We start from the raw sequence: 22878 nt of genomic DNA, 5'->3' as shown, positions 1-22878 counted from the left end.
GAATTTTATAAAATAAATAGGACAAAAATGTCTGGGTAAAATGTATGTGGGAGTTTGATTTACTCTTTTTCCAACTCTTCTGTAAGGAAGTTGTACAAGATAAAAACTACAAAAAATTCAGATAGATGGGTATTTATTTATTTAGAGTAAGAAAAATTATTCCTCATCTGGAACCCTCTATTTTCACCCATCCCCTAAAATCATGTGTAAGGCTTTGAAAATTTAAAAAATGCAGAAGAAATAGAAACTTTTAGTTAAATGGACTGCTTACAGAGCAAATCTTTCCATTTAATAATAAAGGTAACAGAAGGAGAATCATGGTCACATATATAATAACTTGAAAAGGTCATTACTTATTGGTTCAGTCTTAAACTATAAGAATTAATGGAGGAACTGAACTGCTTAACATTCAGCACTGTTCTGTTAAAGGCAGAAAAAAATTAAACAGGCTGCAACACACAATCATATACACAATTGCCTCAACTAGCAAGATGTGAACTACTACATGAAGCATGAAAATAACTACAAATTTGGGGCTTTCTAAATATATAATATGTGCCAAAAGGACCTCAAAGAGACATTGCCCTACTTCTCTACAACTGTTATAAAATCCAAATGGTTCATTTTGATCAGACTAAAGTAGCATGCAAAACAGAAAATAAAACACTACCCTAAAAGGGTGTTAGAGCAATCAACAGTCAAAAACTTCAGTCAATATTCATTCTTGTGCATAAGATGAGAGGAAATGCATTTCTAAAAGAAGAAAGCACTCTACCACCATGAAAGATGTACTGTTATTAAACAAAAATGGTAAAATGTCCAAAGGAGGAAAAACAAAACAAATGAACAAGCAAAACCCCTCATTTCAAGTGACCCCAACCTTCTATAACCTAAACCAAGCACGTTCATTTAGCTAAATCTGCAAAGGTACTTTTTTTAAGAGACTAGTAAGACTGTGGACATTAAAAAAAACAAAAAACAAACAAAAAAAACCTTGAGTAGGAAAAGATTAAGAACTGGTGTAAAGCTAAAGCAGACCTGCTTCCTCATCCTCCTCCTCCTCTTCCTCATCATCGGAAGTTGATGACAAGGGAGTTGGTGCGGAGCTAGCTTGATTATTAACATATTCACCATACTGCATGCCTGTAAAGTGGAAAGCACAAACACAAGAGTCAAACCAACAGGAAAGATGAGAAATAAAATTTGACATTGCATTAAAAGTGAGAAAGAACTCTGACATTCCAGAGAATCCCAGCATGCATATTAATATTAGCAAATTTATTATCAAAACTGAAACTGTTAGAAAATCTCTAAAAGCAGTTTAGTAAAAGTAGCTTTAATACGAACTAGCTGATTTAAGTGTAAAGAAAGTACCATGTAATTACACTGATAATACACAGGAAACTGCAATGATATCTCTGAAAATCTTCCTGAGTTTGATAGTACACGTTTACCTTCTTTAACCTCAGGGCCAGTGTAGTATACTTCCCTTGGGACTGTGCATTCTTGCTGAGCAGTGATCATTCTACTGAAATGAATTGATACAGCATACAACACAGGTATATAGATATTTGATACCTTCCTTCTGCTAATGCCACCTTGATGGTAACTCAGTTCTCATAACGGAAAAAGAATGACAGTTAAAGGAAAGAACTGTATTCAGCATAGTTCTCTGCTCACAGTAGATGTTCCAAAAAAGGACGGGGGTTATTAACTGTGGCCCTACAAGTGTGGCAATCACAGAAAAGTGTATTTCTGAGATGGCCAATCATCCCAGCTTCAATCTGTTGCCTGCATGTGAGTCTGAAGTAGGTGAATGAGTGGTCCTCTGTGAGCTACACCAGGAGAAGGCAGGCTTTGCAGAAAAGGCACAGCAGTTGGTAACTGTGTAATACTTCCCTTCATAAATCTGATTGGGCATTTTTATTATTTAATCAATGTGGTAAAATCAAGACTTAAAAAATTAACATGCACAGAAATCTTAAGAGGGAAAATAATCTTGATAAAAACACTTTATAAATAAGAATAAACCACCTGTAAAGAAAGTCTTATAGCTTAGCTTTAAAAAAGAAAAACCCAGAAACATAGTGTGAGTTTTCAAGAACATTTCACAATACTGGAAGCACAATGAAGCCCAGCCTCACCAAAATCACATGGTAGTCCCATGATGCACTCCTCATTGTTCTTTCAGGTGATCTTTTAAGTTAGCATGGATAAACATAATTATGTCTATAGGAGAAAAAAGCTATTCAAGAGTAAAATTTGAGCTTATAAGGCAAGAAAGTTTAAACTGCATAGGAATAAAGCTGTGATCTCCACACTCTGACTAAAAAAGTCATGAAAAAATCTGCTAGCTTCACTGAAACATCATCTAAATATAAAGTGGCAGTTACTACAAATTCATCTGAGAAAATAAAATCAATTTAAATAATTTCAGAAAAGACAAGAAATAAACTTGATATCTTGAAAGACCAAATTCAGAGGGCCATGTTCCTCTAATGAAAGCCTAGTTAAAATGAATATTTGACTAATATTAGGCTTTAGGTTAAATATACTAAGAAGTTTACAATTAAACGTAGGTGTACAGTACAAAGATTTTATAGAAAAGAAATTGTTCAATTTAAGGACTTCCTTAAAAATGAAGTACTTTCTTAAAATGCAATTAGCATTGTACTTTAAAAAGTACACATACAGAATGGGTAAAAAGTAGGTTTATAATTCTTAATATGGAAAATACAATAATTAATACATAATAACTTCGGGTCAAGATGGCAGCATAGGTAAACGTGGTATTCACATCCTTCCACAACCACATCAAAATTACAACTAAACTACAGAAGAACCATCATGCAGAACCATTTGAAATCTGGCTGAATGAAGTCTACAACAAGGGAATTAAGGAAGTGACACAGACTGGTAAGAGAGGTGGAGAAATGGAATGGGCTGGTTCTGTACCTGTGAGTGTAGGATAAATATTGAGAGAAATATCTCAGCTGTGGAGGTCCTCCCTGAGGAGCGAGGGGTCCCAGCCCCACACCAGGCCCCAAAGCCTAGGGTTCCAGTTCCAGTAAGATAAGTCCCCATAACTTCAGCTGTACAAATCAGCAGAGATGATGGCTGAAATGTAGTACTTCTGGGGTCCCAGGCAGTTCCTCTTAAAGGGTCTGTGCACAGACTTACTTGGATTCACTCCGTCTGAGCTTTAGTGCTGGGGCAGCAGCTCAAAAGCCACAAAGGCACCAAGGGCATACGGAGAAGAACTGAATTGCTGGGCATCACTGAGAGCTTGCAGGCGGTGAGGGGGAGGGCAGCTTTCTCCAAGACAAAAATGCTGGCAGAAGCCACTATTCCTTTGATGAGTCCTCCCCCCACAGAGATGACAGGTGGGTGTGATATCTGAGTCTCCATCAACCTGGCTATCACTGTTTGCACTGAGCTGGTGATTTCCTGAGACCCTTCCTCACCAACATTTCAGGCTCATACAAGCTATTTCCAATGGCTTTTCCATACAAATGGCCTGTCTTTGCTCATGCTTCAGACTTTCCTAAAATCTCTCTAACAAGTAGCATCTGGCCTCTGAGTAACCTATACCTCTTGTGAAGTGGCTCCAGGCCCGACACTAGTGGCAGCCAGTCTTGTATAGCAGCTTGACCTCTTGTGGGCACCTCCAAGCTCAGTAAAAGTAGCAGTCATCTGCAAATCACTCTAGTCTGCACCAGAAGGCCCCAGGCAGCACACAGGCAGTGGCTGACCTTATATTCCCCGGGCGGCACCAGAGCCAGCGCACCTAGTGGATAGCTACAGACCATGCTGGATTACAACCCTACCACAACCACGAACCACAGACTCAAGGGGTGGACTCGGTGAGAATCAAAGCCTCATTGTAGGAAGTCCAGCTTCGTAGGGTTGACAGCAGCTCCTCCAATGTAGTTGTAGCCAGTCCTCCCAGCCAACTGGCCTGGGGGTTAATCCCTCCCAGTGCTGCCAACAGCAATCAAGGCTCAACTACAGCAGGACAGTGCACACAGCCCACAGAGGGGTGTACTGGGAGCACACAACGCAGGTGACTGGGGAGGCTGCACCACTGGGCCCTACAAGACATCTACTACGCAAGACCACTCTACCAAGTGAAGGAGACATAGCAGCTCTAATCTAATACATAGAAGGAAACACAGGGAAGCAGACAAAATGTGAAGACAAAGAAACAGGTCTCAAGTGAAAGAACAAGAGAAAATCTCCAGAAAAAGAACGAAATGAAATGGTGGCATGCGAACTGCCAAATACAGTTCAAAACAATAGTTATAACGAAAGCATGAAAAAGGATATAGAAACCATAGCAAAGTACCAGTTGGAAATGAAGGATACACTAATTGAAATTAACAATAATTTATAGGGAATCAACAAGTAGAGAAGATGAAGCTGAGAATCAAATTAGTAATTTGAACTATGAAGAAACAAAAAACACCCAATGAAAACAGCAAGAAGAAAAAAAGAATTAAAAAATAATAATTAAGACAGTGTAAGGAGCCCCTGGGACAACTTCAAGTGTACCAACATTCTCATCATTAGGGTGCCAGAGAGAGAAGAGGCAGAGCAAGAACTTGAAAACCTATCTGAAAAAATAATGACAAAACTTTTCTAATTTCGTGAAGAAAATAGACATACAAGTCCAGGAAGCACAGAGTCCCAAAGAAGATGAACCCAAAGAGGCCCGTACCAAACATATCATAATTAAAATGCAAAAGGTTAAAGACAAAAAGAGAATATTAAAAGCAGCAAGAGAAAAGCAGAGAGTTACCTACAAGGTAGCCCCATAAGATTGCCAGCTGATATCTTAAAAAGAAACTTTGCAGGCAAGAAGGGGCTGGCAAGAAATATTCAAAGAGATGAAAAGCAAGAACCTACAACCAAAATTCTTCTCCCAAGCAAAGCTATCATTTAGAATTGAAGTAGAGCTCAAGAGCTTCCCAAAGTAAAGCTAAAGAAGTTCATCATCACCACCACACCAGTATTACACGAAAGTTTAAAGGGTCTTCTTTAAGAAGAAGGAAGAAAAAAAGATAAAAAATATAAACAATAAAATGGAAGTAAATACATACTTGTCAACATATGAATTAAAAAAAATAAAATTAATGAACATGCAGAACAAACAGACTCATAGATACAGAGAACATTTTGATGGTCGCCAGATGGGAGAGGAGTTGGGGATGGGTGAAAAAGGTGAAGGGATTGAAGTACAAATTGGTTGTTACAGAATAGTCATGAGGACATAAAGCACAGCACAGAGTATAGAATCAATAATATTCTAATAACTATGTGTGGTGTTAGATTGGTACCAGATTTATCGGGATGATCACTTAGTATGTTATATGTCTTATCACTAGGGTATATACCTGAAACTAATATAATATTGTGTGTCAACTGTAATTGGAAAATAAAAAATGATAAAAAATAATACAAAAATAAACTCTGCATTTCATGTACTCACAACTGTAAACCTACTTGTGCCTCACCCTGTACGAGTATGTATATGTAGTAGAAAGAAACAAGAAGAAATTCCATTTACTGTGTTGAACTGACAGAAGCCAATAATGAGGGAAAAAATCAGAATAGAGTCCATTCCTTTCACAACTGAATGAATATGCAGATTGTTGACTCTATGACTAATCAAAGGAACCAAAGTACAGGGCAAACCATGTATTATAAGATTTTCCTTTCTTTTTCCAGATTTCATGAATAAAAAAGGATTTCACTGATCAGAATAATATCCAATGTTTAACTGGAAGCAAATGAGATAGCTATACAATGATAGAAAGATTTATAGAACAACTTAATGCACTGGAAGAAGTCTATGAATAATACAACATAGAGTAATATTAATATTTATTATAATATCATTTTAGATTATACTACAGTTGCCAATGTACTATATTAACAGAACGTGACCCAACATACTCAAAACTTTATTTTCCTGAAAAAAGATGCAATTCTTTTAAAGAAGTACTGGAGATAAAAGTATCAAGATGTAAGCCCTTCCTCAAACATGACTTAATATGCTCAGAATTTAGCATTCCTTTGCTTATTAAAGTAAACTTTGGTAATACTAATGGCACAAGAATATGACATTTTAGTTAATGCACAGAGGAACAGTAAGAGCTCCAGAATAACAATCAATCCAGATTTAAGTGCCCTGTTCTAGACTGGGTCCGGTACATACAAACTGCAACAAATGCGGCGTTACAGCCAGAAAGGAGCTTTCAGCCAAGTTGGTGCTCTGCTATATGTGAATGGTTATGAGAACTTCCAGAACACCTTTACTCAGACCCTCTTCAATAGCCAGAACCTATGTATGATATAAATAGACTGCATTTGTAAGGTGGCAGAATATGATGTGTCTTCCAGAGTTCAATCCAAAACCCACTGCAAAACTGTACATGGAGTACCTTCTATCCCAATCACAACAAACACCACCAAATGGGGAGCAAATGCTATATCCTAACTTATTCTGTCTTAATCAGAACTTCAAAGGTATGACTCTATTAAGTCAAAACGCAAGAAACCATAGTAGATAGAATTTGACATTATAAAGAGTTGTGTAACTAACAGAGCTCCAATATTTAGAAAGGGCATTTGGTTTAAAGTACCTTCAGGCAAAACTCTCCAGGAGACCATATCCTTAAGGCTGCTTAATAAAAGGTTTCTTCCCTCTTCCCCAGATATAGCTACATTGGAAATAAATAAAACTAGTCTCGAGAGAACAAATCTGTTGTGGAGGGTAGCTTTTTAAAATTCAAGTGTTCAGACTTTTGAGCAAGTGTTATCTTTCCTAAGTTGGTCTTCAAACTAGGTACACACACTAGAAAAATTTCCAAGGGTTCTCATAAAAGAATGGTTTTAAAGGAATCAATTTCCATAGTACCCTCTTTCCTAGAACTTAACCTACTTAAGAAAGTGCCTGTGTTAACAACAGTGTTTCTCTCACTTTACAAAGGAACACTTATTCTTAATTTATCCTAAATCTTACTATAACACATCGCCATGAGATATAAAAATCTCAGGCTAAAGGGAAAATGTCCTCCTTCCTTAAATGATTAATCAACACATCCTAAATCTACAGACTTTCTTTTACCTTGCCATACATGTTACAGTTAAAGATGAAACATGTTAAAAATAGGGTTGGTTCTCCTTGGAATATTCTTAAATCAGAAATATTGAAAAGTAGAGTGATGAATTTATTTAATAATTCTGCATGTATGTGGTCCCCAAGCACTACTGTCAAACAACTCACTGCTTTTGAGAGTCCTATGAGAACAAAGCAAAAACAGTAAGAAATACTGACTGACAAGCAGCAGGACATGGTGGATAAAGATGGGGACTCTGGGTTCAATTCTAGGTCTACCCCTCACTAGTTTGCTAGTTGTGTGTCCCTGAGCAAGTTACTAACCTTTCTGTTCTTCATTACATCATCTGTGAGGTAATAACCACCTCAAATAGTGTTTTTAGAATTAAATGAATTAATATATATAGTTCAAAGCTTAGAATGGTGCCTGAAATATACTAAATACTATGTAAATATTAACTATTATTTAAAAACTTGTTTTGTGTGTATTTAATTAAAAGCAATTATTTGCATCTATTCTTAATACTTATTCCTTAGGGCAAGTCATTAGCTAGAAAAAAGAAACTTCCACCAACCTGAGTAGTACCCCTAATAATGCTCATTCTTTTAAAAACAAGTAGAATGTTTTCTAGGACTACTGACCTTTTCGAGATACAATGGATAAAATTCATGATAAAAATTCTATATGATTTCTTTCAAAGTCAAATGAGATCAATAAAGTACTTTATAATCTATTTTATCACAACATATTTATAATGATTATTATCATTTCCCACCTCATGTTTTATACATTTAATTTTTTCTACCTCCTTTTAACAAAAAAATATTTATTAGCAGACAAACCCATTAGAACTTAGTAATGTATATTTTTCTTTTTATTAAATGCATGGTAACATCCTTTTTTTAAATCATAATGCCTGATGAAATTAAAGTTATTTCTGATATTTATACTTGATCCCTAATGTTAATATTTTTAAAAAGTCAAATACCAGAGTTTAATACACACAATACAAATTATTTACCACCAGAATACAGTGCTTTTCAAGATAATCCTTGCTTCATAAATAACCTGATATTAGGTACATATTATACTGCTTTATTTCAAATTTGGTAATTAGAAACTGTATATTTGCTCACTGCCTAGCTTTTATAGCCTATTATAAAAAATTAATTATATTAGATCTTTGACATTTAAATTTGACCGCATACAGTAACTTGGCTTAAAAGATACATGCTGCAATTTATTTCTCAGTGGAGTTTAGGATATCCATTGAAATTCTAAGAAAACATTTCCTTGGATTAGAAAAATTAAATCAGACTTTCTCACAAAGAATAAAATTTGTCTCACAGGTTTCAAAATGAGGACTGCCTTTACCAATTAGGGTATGTAGAGATACCATCCTTAAAATAAATGACCTACAGCACAGCTTGAAGTTTTGATAAAAATATGATGAAAGGATAAGATACTGGCATGGTATACTGAAATTCACACTATTTTGAGCAACTGCTGAATCAGTAAAATGAGCACTGGGTTTGAAGGCAGAAGATCTGCACTGGGTCTTACTCCCTCCTTGGTAGTCTGTGTATCTTTGGGTAAGAGATGTACCTCTCTAAACCAAAATTTCCTTATCTGTAAAAGGAAAAAGAAATATGATATGCCTGCTTCACATGATAATCCAGTGACAGATAAAAGTGAGTTATCTTAAAACTGTAAACCGCTACATTAAAGTAACAATAATGTCAGTGATTATCTAGAAAATAAAATCCAATAAACAACAACAAAAATTTCTGACATGTAACTCAGAAGGTTAAAAACTCGAAATAACAAGGTTGCTTTACTAAAACCCTTCGCATATCATTCCCATCTATATTACATGAACAAAGTTTCTATTATATGTATAAAAATAGAAACAAATAATATCTAGCTGAAGTTTATCTTATTCTAACAATGAATCATATACAATTCAGATACACAAAGCTAAGCTGGGGAGGAGGGAGAGGGATTCAGCTCAATAAAATATATTTTTTCAATAAAAATGCATATTACATTAAAAAATACCAAAAGTCATGATGTTTATTTTGACCAACTATTTACTAATAATAATTTAACTACTTATTTAATCCAGAAGAAAAAATGTTAATGCTTAGACTTACGGGCACAGACAATAAAACAAATTTAAAAATTTCAATTTATATAGGCAGTATCATTGTGGCAGAGAAGTATAACATAGAGGGATAAAAGAGTTTCTAGCTTAAGAATATACTATATTATTACATTCAGAGGAGAGGATATGACATAAAGGAGAAAAAGGAAAAATGTAAACTTTCCAAATTTAAAAAAACGGGCTTGTTTGGGTACTTGTTAAAGAATAAAGGTAAGTACATTCCGGTGGATACAAAGAATAATGTAACATCTTTGTTTTAAAAGTCAACATATGCAATATGTTGAAAATTACATAACTGCAACTATTTAAAATTTTGGTGAAAAATTTTACAAGGCAATCTGAGAAATGTTTAAGTAGTTACAGAGTTAAAAAAAATTTTTTTTAGGAGCAAAAATCTGAAGCCTCTCCTCTAAACACCAGTAAAAATTGCTGAGTCCTTGAAAGAATAACTAAGCAAGGGTGTATTTGAAGCCGGGAGAAAAAAAGACAGCTCTTTTAAGAATAGTGCTATTTTAGTAGTCTTAGCAGACCCACACCAGGCCCCACGCAAGCCGTGCACTACACAACTACAAGAGGCACCATCCACGCAAACTACAACTTGCACAACAAAAACGGTAGTCCTAACTCACGCCAACAATCAGCTGTGTACCCCAGACTATCCAAAGGCAGAGGCCACTAAGAAGCCAATCTAGAAAAGGAATATTAAAAGCTACAATTCAAATGTCTCCAGTATTATCTTTTCCGTTACTTAGTCAAGCCAGGAGCTTTCTTAGGTATATCAAGAGTTTAACAACCAAAAACAAAAAAATTCAGCTTCATTTTATAGAAAGAGCATAATGATAGAAAGGTGTGAATCAGAAATCTTTCACTATTCTACTTAAATTTATAACTTGTGCAGCTTACCTAATTTTTGTGAATCTCACTTTTCTCATCTGTAAAACAAGCAATATCTACATCACAGGATTGATATGTGGATTAAATGAAATAATATATATAAAGTAATTGGCATACTCTTAAGCGTTCAATAAATGGTAGCTCCTTCTCTTTTAAAACCTACTTAATAAGAAAAAAGGAAACATAATTGTGCTTATTTAGTAGGAAAGTGGTTTACAAAATGATACAGTAAGATACCAACATGGAATTTAAAGTAAAATGATCAAAAGGAAAATATGACAGGATAAAAATTAGCAGGGGTACTTTAAAAGGTCAAAACAAGCAAGATAGTTAAGAAATGGAATGAGTCATCAATGCAGAGGAAAGAGGAGGAAGATGGCAGAGGAGTGAGGGGAGGCTGCGCTTTCTGGCTTCCGAGACCCGTCTGCAGTTTGGGCTAATTGCAGACAGAACATCTCAGTGAGCAGCTGGACACTGGCAGGAGTCGAGCCAAGGCACTGCTGGAGTAGAGAAAACCATCTGGGAACAACCTGTTTGGTGAGGATAGCAGAGGAAAAAGGGACGAGACGGGATTACTGACTGGGGCGGCTGCCCGAGCTGTGGCGGGAAGCACACAAAGGCTTTTTAGTGACCACAGGCTTCCCCAGAGAGGAATCGGGAGGAGAGCGGGTCTCTGCCCGCTGGCAGACACAGGATTGGGCCAGGTGGCATCTGGCGCTGAAAGACAAGAAACAGCGTACTGCTGTGCATGCGAGAATGTGATTTTCTTTTAAATTTTTCTCTTGTGAACTGCGGAGAGGGGAGGAAAGGTCGGGGGTGATAGGACATTCTTGAGGAGCACAGGCGCGGATGTGCGCTTGCCCACTCCTCAACCCTCCCCTTGGGTTGCGCAGGCGCCCACAGGGAAGTGCCCTCATTCACTGGCCCAGGTGCGCAGGGCCGCGTGTCCAGGTGCCCCTCGGACACACCCAAAGAGAAATAAGATCAGTACCCCAACGGGCACAGGGAGGTCCCGCTGGGCACGCAGAAGACCGCGCACAGACACCCCTGGCCAGCTACCGTGGGCGCTAGGCTGGAGCGCAGACCATTTGCGTGGGCTCTGCTCGTGCCCGCCCAGGCGGGTGTGGGAACTGTGGGCGGCTGCGGGGGCACAGGAACAGCGGGCGGCAGTGACTCACAGACGCTCACTTCCATTGTGCACAAGGGTCCGGGCCTGTCCCAAGGGGTGAGAGACCAACTCTCAGGGTGCGGCTCAGCAGGCCTGAGGCTAGCATGAAGGCCACAAGCACCCCGGCCGGCTCCAACAGGCGCCAAAGGAACGCCGGCCACAGCGGGCACACACCGTTGCTGCAAGGAACAGAACAGGAAACTTTGGCCCGCCTCAATAGACCAGCTGTGGATCCAGAAAAAGAAGATGACACACAAAGGCTGAACTGATTAAAAACTTTCCTTTTATATATTTTTTAATTTTTATTTCTATTTTAGTTTTTTTATTTCTATCTTATTTGATTTTAATTTTTTAAAATTTCTGATCTTTAATTTTAATTTTAATTTTTACTTAAAAAAAGTTTTTTTTCTTAAAAAAAGATCTCTTTAATTTGTTTCATACCATCTCTCCTTCCTCTTCAATTTTGGTTTATTTGTTTGTCTGTCTAGTTTAGCCTCCCTTTCACACTAAATAAATAGAATATAACTACTATATAAATCTAATACTATACAATTCCACTTTCTTACTATACTCTGCATTCTTTCCTCTTTTTCTTTTATTATTATTAACATACAATGTAAATATTACCTACTGTCCTGCATGGTCTCGACACTACTTGCTACTATTATTAACCTATCATCCCCTCTCTCAAAAATCATATTTTTCCTCTTTGAAAACAACTCTTATCTATTCTTCCTATAGTATAAAAGCCCTAACCTCTCTGCATTTATATCAATACGAGCTCATTGGCTGACGATAGCGGGATAGAGGGTGGGAGATATTTTTGAGAGTGTGGGTTTCCTGCCTGGGCTGTGTGTTTATGTTTTTAACAGTATTTCCAGAAAAGAACTCAAGACAAAGTGGACAGAGTGACTTTCAATCAACTAGCCAGAGGGAAGATCCTACCAAAGAGCATCTGAAATATAACCAGACAGCATAAACAAACGACATAAAGGGTATTCCAAGAACATCAGGCTCAGGAGATCAAAGAGACTGCACCACTGAAACCCCCAGATCTCCTATAAAGAATATCATATCACAAAGGTGGGAAGTCAAAGCAGACAAATCCAAAAAACAAAAACAAACAAGAAGAATCCAACATGGTAAGACACAGAAACAACCTCTCAATGAAAAGTAAAGAGGAATCCCTAGAAAAGAGAGGTAGGTGGAATAGACATAGCCCAAATGTCAGACACGGAATTCAAAACAATGGTGGTGAAGAAGCTCAATATACTCGACAACCTCAAAAACAACTACGACAAGCTTCAAGGAAGTTATCATGAGCTCCAAGAAAGTTACAGGGAACTTGCAGAGAACTGCACCAGCATAAAAAAGGACATAGAAACTATTAACAAGAATCAGGAAGAAATGAAGAATTCAATCTCTGAACTGAAAAACACAGTAGAATCAGTCAAAAGCAGACTAAACGAAGCAGAGGATCAAATCAGTGAGCTAGAGGATAATGTAGAAAAAAATTCCCAGACGATAAAACAAAATGAAAAAAGATTGAAAAAATATGAACAAGATGTAAAGGAATTACAGGATAGCATGAGAAGAAATAATATCAGGATCATCGGAATAAGAGAGGGAGAAGAAGAGGAACGTGGAATAGAAAAGCTAACAGGAGAAGTATTGACAGAAAATATTCCCAACCTGATGAGAGGAAAAGTTATTCAAGTTCAAGAAGCACAGAGAGTCCCAATAAAAAAGAACCTCAAAAAACCCACTCCAAGGCACATCACAATTAAAATGGCAACATTCAAAGACAGAGAATACTAAAAGCAGCAAGAGAAAAACAGCAAATAACATAACACGAGAGCTCCAATAAGGCTATCGACCGATTTCTCAACAGAAACACTACAAGCCAGAAGGGAATGGTCAAAAAATTTCAAGCAATGAAAAACAAAGGCCTACAGCCAAGAATACTCTACCCAGTGAGGCTCTCATTCAAAATGTAAGGTGAAATAAGGAGTTTCCCAGACAAAGGAAGACTAAAAGAATACATCTCCACCAAACCAGCATTGCAATAGATACTAAAGAAAATGTTTTAAGAAAAAAAAGAGAGACGAACACAGGTACAAAGGGAAATGAATAAATACATTTCAATAACCATAAATGTAAATGGATTAAATGCAAAAGACATAGGGTAAAAGAATGGATAAGAAAACAGGACCCACATATTTGCTGTCTACAAAAAAACACACCTCAAAAAACAAAAGATTTACACAGACTGAAAGTAAAAGGATATAAAAAGTATTCCAAGCAAACGGACATGAAAAAAAAGCTGGGGTAGCAGTCCTCATATCAGACAAAACAGATTCCAAAGCAAGGGCCATAAAAAGAGACAAAGAAGGACATTTCATAATACTTAAGGGAACAATCCATCAAGAAGATGTAACCCTGGCAAACATATATGCACCCAATATAGGAGCACCCATATATATAAGGAAAATACTAAAAGACCACAAGAAGGATATCAACAGAAACACACTCATAGTAGGGGACTTTAACACTCCATTATCAACAACAGACAGATCTTCGAAGCACAGAAACACCAAGGATATACAGGCATTGAACAACACACTAAACCACATGGACTTAACTGATATATATAGAACTTTTCACCCCAAAGAAGCAAAATATACATTATTTTCAAATGCACATGGGACATTCTCAAAGATAGACTGACCACGTGATAGGACACAAAACAAGCCTAAACAAATTCAAGAAACTGAAATTATATCAAGGATCTTTTCAGACCACAACACCCTGAAACTAGAAATCAATCTCAAGAAAAAAAATCAATAACATCCAAACTCATGGAGCATGAATAACATTGATATTAAATAATGAATGGCTTAACAATGACATCAAGGAAGAAATCAAGAACTTTCTGGAAACTAATGATAATGAACAAACAACAGCCCAAAACCTATGGAAAACAGCAAAAGCAGTCCTGAGAGGGAAGTTCATAGCAATACAGGCATATCTGAAAAGGATAGATGAATCTCAAATAAAAAATCTACCCTACAGCTACAAGAACTAGAACAACAACAAAAAAAGTCTAGGGCAAGAAGAAGGAAGGAAATCATCAAGATCAGAGCAGAATTAAATGACACAGAGACCAAATAAGCAATTCAAAAGATCAATGAAACTAGGAGCTGGTTCTTTGAAAAAATAAACAAAATCGACAAGCCTTTAGCCAGGCTCATCAAGAAAAAAAGGGAAAGGACCCAAATAAACAAAATCAGAAATGAAAGAGGAGAAATCACGACCGATACCACAGAAATACAAAGGATTTTAAGAAATTACTACAAACAACTGTTTGGCAAGAAATTTGACAACCTAGAAGAAATGGACAAATTTCTAGAAACATATAACCTTCCAAAACTGAATCAAGAAGTAGAAAGTCTCAACAGACCAATAACAAAGAAGAATATTGAAACAGTAATCAAAAATCTCCCGGCACACAAAAGCCCTGTACTGGATGGCTTCACAGGCGAATTTTACAAAACATTTAGGGAAGAACTAACTTCTAGCCTTCTCAAACTATTCCAAAAACAACAAGAAGAGGAAAAAAATCCCAAACTCTTTCTATGAAGCCAGTATTACCCTAATTCCAAAACCAGGTCAAGACACAACGAAGAAAGAAAACTACAGGCCAATATCACTATGAACATAAATGCTAAAATGCTCAATAAAATATTGGCAAACAGGATCCAGCAATACATTAAAAAGATCATACACCACGATCAAGTGGGATTCATCCCAGGGATGCAAGGATGGTTTAATATTTGCCAATCAATAAATATAATACATCACCTAAACAAAATGAAAGACAAATATCACATGATCATATCAACAGATGCAGAAAAAGCATTTGATAAAATACAACACCCATTTATGATGAAAACACTCAGCAAAATGGGAACAGAGGGAGCATACCTTAACATAATTAAGGCTATATATGAGGACCCTGAAGCCAACATCATACTCAATGGACAAAAACTGAAAGCATTCCCCCTGAGATCAGGAACAAGACAAGGGTGCCCACTCTCTCCACTCCTATTCAACATAGTGTTGGAAGTCCTAGCCACAGCAATCAGACAAGAAAAAGAAATAAAAGGCATCCAAATTGGAAAGAAGTAAAACTATCATTATATGCAGATGACATGATAGTATATACATAGAAAACCCTATAGACTCCACTAAAAGATTACTTGATATAATAAGTGAATTTCGCAAAATAGCAGGGTACAAAGTAAATGTCCAGAAATCTAAGGCATTTCTGTACACCAACAATAAAATATCAGGGACAGAGACAAAAAAGAAAATACCATTTACTACAGCAACAAGAGAAATAAAGTACCTAGGAATAAACTTAACCAAAGAGATAAAAGACCTGTACTTAGAAAATTACATAACACTGAAGAAAGAAATTAAGGAAGATACAAATAAATGGATGCAAATACCATGTTCTTGAATGGGAAGAATCAACATCATCAAAATGGCCATACTACCCAAAGCAATTGACAGATTCAATGAAATCCCTATTAAAATACCAATGACATATTTCACAGACCTAGAACAAATACTCCAAAAATTCATATAGAACCAAAAAAGACCCCGAATAGCAAAAGCAATCCTGAGACAGAAGAACGCAGCAGGAGGAATCACAATACCAGATATCAAATAATACTACAAAGCCACTGTGATCAAAACAGTCTAATAGTGGCATAAGAACAGACATATAGTTCAGTGGAACAGAATAGAGAGCCCAGAAATAAACCCAGGTATATATGGTCAACTAATATTTGACAGAAAGAGAAGGAACATAAAATGGAGTGAGAAGAGCCTCTTCAACAAATGGTGCTGAGGGAACTGGATAGGGACCTGCAAAAAAAATGAAACTAGACCACCAACTTACACCACACACCAGAATAAACTCAAGATGGATCCAAGACTTAAATGTAAGCCGTGACAACATAAAAGTCCTAGAGGAAAACATAGGCAGGATAATTTCAGATATCCCACGTAACAATATTTTCACGGATACATCTCCTAAGGCAAGAAAAATAAAGGAAAAAATAAACAAATGGGACTACATCAAACTAACGAGTTTCTGCTCAGCAAAAGAAAACATCAGCAAGATGAAAAGGAAACCAACCATATGGGAAAACATATTCGCCAATGATATCTCAGACAGGGGACTGATCTCCAAAATATATAAAGAGGTTATATGACTCAACATCAAGAAAACAAACAACCCAATTAAAAAATGGGCAAAGGGGCCCTGGCTGCTGTGGCTCAGTGGATTGAGCATCGGCCTGCGAGCCAAGTGTCGCTGGTTCGATTCCCAGTCAGGGTACATTACTAGGTTGCATGTCAGGTCCCCAGTTGGGGGCACGAGTGAGAGGCAACCACACAGAAAAAAAAAAAAAAAAAAAAAATGGGCAAAGGACCTGAACAAACACTTCTCCAAAGAGGACACACAGAAGGTCCACAGACACATGAAAAAATGCTCAACATCACTAGCTATCAGAGATGCAAATAAAAACCACAGTGAGATATCACTTCACACCAGTCAGAATGGCCATCATCAACAAATCAACAAACAACAAATGCTGGCGAGGATGTGGAGAAACGGGAACCCTACTGCACTGTTGGTGGGAATGCAGACTGGTGCAGCCATTATGGAAAACAGTATGGAATTACCTCAAAAAACTAAAAATGGAACTGCCTTTTGAACCAGCGATTCCACTGCTAGGATTATACCTGAAAAATCCTAAAACCCGAATTCAAAAGAACTTATGCACCCCTATGTTCATAGCAGCCCTGTTTACAATAGCTAAGTGCTGGAAACAGCCTAAGTGCCCATCTGTAGATGAGTGGATCAAAAAACGGTGGTACATTTACGCAATGGAATACTATGCAGCAGAGAAAGAAAGAACTCCTGCCATTTGCAACAACATGGATGGAATTAGAGAGAATTATGCTTAGTGAAATAAGCCAGGCAATGAAAGAAAAATACCATATGATATCACCTAATACAGGAAACTAAGGAACAACATAAACAAATGAACTAAATAGGACAAGGAGCAGAATAGCAGTCAATAGGGGGCAGGTAGAGAAGGGGGATAAGTACAGGAAGGGTTTAGTCAAGGAACGTGTAAAAATGACTCATGGACAACGGGGAGGGATATGATTGTGGGAGAAGGGGTGGGTTGGGTGGGGGGGGTAGCAAAGGGGGAAAAATGGGACAACTGTAATTGAAAAACAAAAACAGAAAAAAAATGCAGAGGAAAAACACAAAAAAGACAGAATTCATTTGTTCGGGCTTTTCAACCTACCCTTACTCATGACAAACAAAACTCTCCACTCATGACAAACAAAACTCTCCTACCGGTCCTTCACTTTGAAGGCAAACACTTAAAAAAACTAGACTCTGTTCCTAATATACACATTGGCTGGTTGAGAATCAATGAACACTCCTTGGTGCTGGAGTTGGTTTTCCTACAAAACCAAATAAAAAATCTTACAATGTATAATCTGATCAAATGATAGAAAGGTACTGTAGACCACATAAATACACAGCACATACAGGCAGTGAAATTAGTCTAAGGATTTATGATGCTTTTTGTCTGAGTTTCAGAACATGAGAGTTCTTCATATGCAAAGTCAGGAGCTATCATTACACAATGAAGACAGTCCCTAAAAATATTACTAATGATTGCTCCAAAAATACAAATTGAAAATTTCTAAGAAAAATTTGGTTATCTCTCATCAAATGAAAAATACATTAACCTGAAATGCCAATAGATTTGGAATTTTAGCCAGAAAGAAAATAATCATAAATACTTTCAAAAGAGGAGAAAATGTGGGAAAACAGGGTCAAAACAACACATTTTAGTTGCTTGTCACTTATTTAACACAGTGAGAATATTAAACAAGCACACAAACTATATTGTTTGTCAATGCTCCAAATGTGAGACAGAATTTAATTTTTACTCCTCTCATTCATCAAATTGGGTCTAAAGATACTTTCCATTAATAATAATAACAAAGCACAGAAATCAAATAGAATATGAAATACACTAAATAAGGAAATTGTGGGTACTTTCTTATAAAAGAAACTATAATAACCTTTAAAAAATAGGAAATAAATGTTCCATAATAGAGAAATGGATTAGTAAATTATAATACAATGACTCAATGAATTATTAGCCAGAAAAATGACTACAAAGACTATCTAAAGAACTGTGAATAACTTAGTAAATATAAAAGCAAAATATGAAATAGTATTTCAACTACGATTGCAATTATGTAAAATATAAATTCATATACAAAGTTAATATATGAAAAACAAAACAGTTGTATTTGAATTGAGATTATAAATTACTTTTTCATATTTTCTAAAAATTATGGTTATACAATTTGACTTTTAAAAATCATCTATTTGAATCAGTGTGTAGGTGTGCATGCATGTATGTGTCCTTCATACATAATGAGTTTCTCCAATACCTTTCTGTTGTGACAGCTCTGACGGCCGTGTGACTGAGGCCACAGGCTCCGCGAGGTGGTCTGCAGCAGGAGCAGTTCTCACCGTCGAGGATCCTGACACAACAGTGGGTACCACTGAGCTGGACTTGGGAGGTTGAACATTTTGCATAACAGGGCAGGATAACAAATCTGCAACTGAAGATAAGAATCTATTTCAGACTTCAGGTCAAGATGATGACATAGGTAAACACAGCTCACCTCGTTGCACAACCACATCAAAATTACAACTGAATTATAGAACAGCTTTCACTCAGAGCCTCAAAAATCAACTTGAATGGAAGTCTGATAACTATGGAATTAATGAAACCACATCCATCCAGACTGGCAGGGGAGGTGGAGACAGAGAATGGGCTGGTTGCACATCCACATGGGTAGATAAAAATTTAGGAGTGATACCTCAGGAGCAAGAAGTCCCAGCCCCATACTAGGCCCCTTAGCCCAGGGTCCCAGTGACAGTAAGATAAATCCCCATAACTTCTAGCTGCAAAAACCAGTGGGGACTCATTGGTGGAAGAAACTTCTGGACTGCCAAGCAGTTCCTCTGAAAGAACCTGCACACAGACATACCTAGACTCACTACCTCTGAGCTCCAGCACTGGGGTAGCAGCTTGAAAGGTACCAGTGGCATACGAGGAGGGAGTCAAGTGTGTCTGGCATCAAGGTGAGAGCAGGCAAACAGCTTCCTCTCAGACAGAAAGGTGGGCAAAGGCCCACAGAGCCACAGAGCTGTCAGGCCGGTGCCATATCTTAGACTCCATCAACCTGGCTAACATAGTTTGCCTGGCCCTGGAGATCCCCAAAGTCTGTCCCACCCAACTTATGGGCCCACCCAAGCTGTTAACAGACTTTTCCATATGAACGGCTGGTCTTGGCTCATGCATCACACCTTTCTAAGTTCTCTCAAACAAGCAACAACTGGCCTCAGTGAGCCCCTAACCCCCATACATCTTGCTAAGTGGCCCTGGAAGTAGCATTAGCAGTAGCCAGCCTAGGTACACAGCGTGGCTTAGCCTGGGAATCTCCAAGTCCAGCATAAGTAGCAGCCACCTCAGATTGCTTTTTAGCACAGGCAGGGTAGCCCAAGGCAACACAGGTTGGGCTAACCTTGGCCTGCATCACCTGGGAAACCCTAGAGCCTGTGCACCCAGTGGACAGCTATAGAGCACATCGGAGCACTACCACCCTGCCCCTGCACAGATGATCATCCACAGAGGGCAGAGGTTGGCGGTCAGGGGTCGCAGACAGCCCTTGCAGCTGAATGGCCTGGGTAAATCCCTCCCACTGACCTGCTAACAGCAATCAAGGCTCAACTATTAGAGCAGAGTATACTCAGACCACACAAATGGCGCACCTGAGTACCCAGCATGGCTGACAGGGACGCTGTGCCACTGGATCCTACAGGACATCTGCTACATTAGGCCATGTTACCAAGGCTAGGAGTCAGAGCCGCTCTATCTAAAACATAGAAACAAACACAGGGAGGTTGCCAAAATGAGGAGACAAAAAAACATGGCCCAAATGAAAGAGCAGATCAAAACTCCAGAAAAAGAACTAAACAAAAAGGAGATAGCAATCTATCGGATGCAGAGTTCAAATCACTGGTTATAAGGATGCTCAAGGAACTTAGTAAGAACCTCAGCAGCATAAAAAAGATCCAGTCAGACTTCCGGCCAAGATGGAGGCTTAGACGGACACGCTAGGTCTTCCTCTACAACTATAGAGGAATACAACTACTTCAAAACAAAGGATAACTAGAAATTCCAGAAAATAAAACTACACGGAAGCCCAACATATGAAGTTATAAACCGGGGCGGCGAAAAATCCCAGAGGCAATCAAGCCCCTGGCGGGCGCGACTCCAATCAAGCCCCTGGCGTGCGGACTGCGCTGGGGAGAGCAGCCGCAGCATCGCCTTGAACAGTGAGGCCCAGGGGGGCGGGAGGACGGATCCCGGTCTCCTAGCTGAATAACTGTGTGAATCCATCTTGGACCCCCGTCCCCACAGAAAGCACCACAGGGCTGCGAAATAGGTCGCGGACAGGCAGGCGCCGGCCGGTCGCTGATTTGTGACGCGTACACAGGCACTGCCCCCGACAGCCGGCCCAGGAAAACAAAACGCATCTGTCAAAATGTGGCAGACAAATATAGAGATCCCGGTGGCACAACTCACCAGACAGCAGATAGAGAACCTGACAGATGAACAGATAAGAAACCTGTCAGAGGCTCAGTTCTGGGCCATTGTTATCAGGTGGCTTACAGAATTCACAAAAGAGCAGGAAAAAGATATGAAAGAAGCGAAAAACTCTCATAACGAAAGGAACAAAACCACATACGAGACAGATGGTGAGGAATCCAGAGTTCATTTCAACAAACTGGAATATGGAGAAGGAACAAGCAGTCAACCAATGCAGCGAGAGGAAATGGGAAGCAACAATGAGAGGATCAGAAACCTCTGGGACAGCTATAAAAGGCCCAACATAAGAATCATTGGTTTGCCAGAGAATGAGGAAGATGAACTAGAACTTGAAAAATTGAGTGAAAATATAATAAAGGAGAACTTCCCAGACTTGGGGAAGGGAATAGACATGCAGGTCCAGGAAGCAAGGAGAGTTCCCAAGAGACTGGACCCAGGGAGAACCACTCCAAGACACATTATAATCAAAATGTCAAAAATTAAGGATAAAGAGAGAATCTTAAAAGCAGCAAGAGAGAAGAAAAGAATTATGTACAAAGGGGTCCCAATTAGACTATCAGCTGACTTCTCAAGGGAAACACTACAGGCAAGAAGGGACTGGCAAGAAATATTCAAAGTAATGAAAATCCAAAACCTACAACCACGAATACTCTATCCAGCGAAATTGTCATTCAGAATAGAAGGACAGAGAAAGTGTTTCCAGGACAAAATAAAACTGAAAGAGTTCATTAGATCCAAACCACTGTTATATGAGATGTTAAAGGGACTGGTTTAAAAAACAGAAGCTAGGGAGATGAAACAAAGGCAAACGAAACAGGCAACGAGAGTGGAAAAGGAACTGTGGGTAAGGGAAGCATAGTGGGGGGAGGTCAACAGGGAGGGGGAGTGGGGAGAGGGAGGGAGATGATATAGGAATTGGGGATCATGGTAGGAGGGAATGGAATAGATGGAGAGAGATTGGGAGGAACTGTATGCACAAATAATGGACATAATCTAAAAGGGGGGGACAACTGGAGGGAGGGGGGCCACCGGGTGGAGGGGAGCAGAGGGAAGGGAAATTGGCACAAATGTAATATTTTAATCAATAAAACACATTAAATCTGAAAAAAAAAAAGAGAAAAATAGGAGAAATCATGAATATGCAATTAAAGAAAACAAAAGCTATTATACAGAAAAAGAGAAAACAACACGTTACAGTTAAATAAATATAAATTAAAGCAAAAAAAAAAAAAAAAAAAAAAAAAAAAAAGATCCAGTCAGAAATGAAGGATACACTAATTGAAATAAAGAACAATTTACAGGGAAACAACAGTAGAGTGGATGAACCGTAGTATCAGATGAATGACTTGGAACATAAGGAAGCAAAAAACAACCAATCAGAACAAGAAGAAAAAATAATAATAATTTAAAAAAATCAAGGATAGTGTAAGCAGCCTATGGCACAACTTCAAGTGTTCCAACATTTGCATCATATGGGTTGCAGAAGGAGAAGAAAAAGAGTAAAAAATTAAAAATCTATTTGAAAAAATGAGAACTTCTGGTCAAGATGGAGGCATAGGTAGACATGCTTCCCCTCCTTGCACAACCATTGAATTACAACTATATCTCAAAACAAATAACAACCAGAACTGTCAGAAAATCAAACTGTATGGAAGTCTGACAACCAAGGATTTAAAGTAACCACATTCATCCAGATGGGTCGGATGGGCGGAGTTGAAGAGAGAGGCGGAGACATGGCAT

The 22878-nt window shown here is 38.1% G+C and overlaps 1 protein-coding gene across 6 annotated transcripts in view; it reads right to left on the bottom strand.

Moving 5' to 3' along the window:
- Nucleotides 1-22878, bottom strand: part of SEC24B (SEC24 homolog B, COPII component) — a 94598-nt gene that overhangs the window by 40645 nt on the left and 31075 nt on the right. For 2 of the 6 annotated variants that reach the window (XM_090266401.1, XM_090266402.1), the window contains exons 3-4: nt 18908-19081; nt 1039-1143 (exon numbers count right to left, since the gene is read on the bottom strand). The exons of 1 other annotated variant lie outside the window; for it this stretch is intronic. In XM_090266401.1, coding sequence (XP_090122527.1) covers nt 1039-1143; nt 18908-19081 — 279 coding nt within the window. The remainder of the gene's footprint in view (nt 1-1038; nt 1144-18907; nt 19082-22878) is intronic. 3 more of the 6 variants (XM_090266403.1, XM_090266404.1, XM_090266405.1) reach the window with 2 other exon arrangements.

This window comes from Furipterus horrens, unplaced genomic scaffold, assembly GCF_987537825.1.
Source record: "Furipterus horrens unplaced genomic scaffold, mFurHor1.1.pri manual_scaffold_2, whole genome shotgun sequence".
In the NCBI taxonomy this organism is placed as follows: domain Eukaryota; kingdom Metazoa; phylum Chordata; class Mammalia; order Chiroptera; family Furipteridae; genus Furipterus; species Furipterus horrens.
This window is presented reverse-complemented; position numbering and strand designations above follow the sequence as displayed.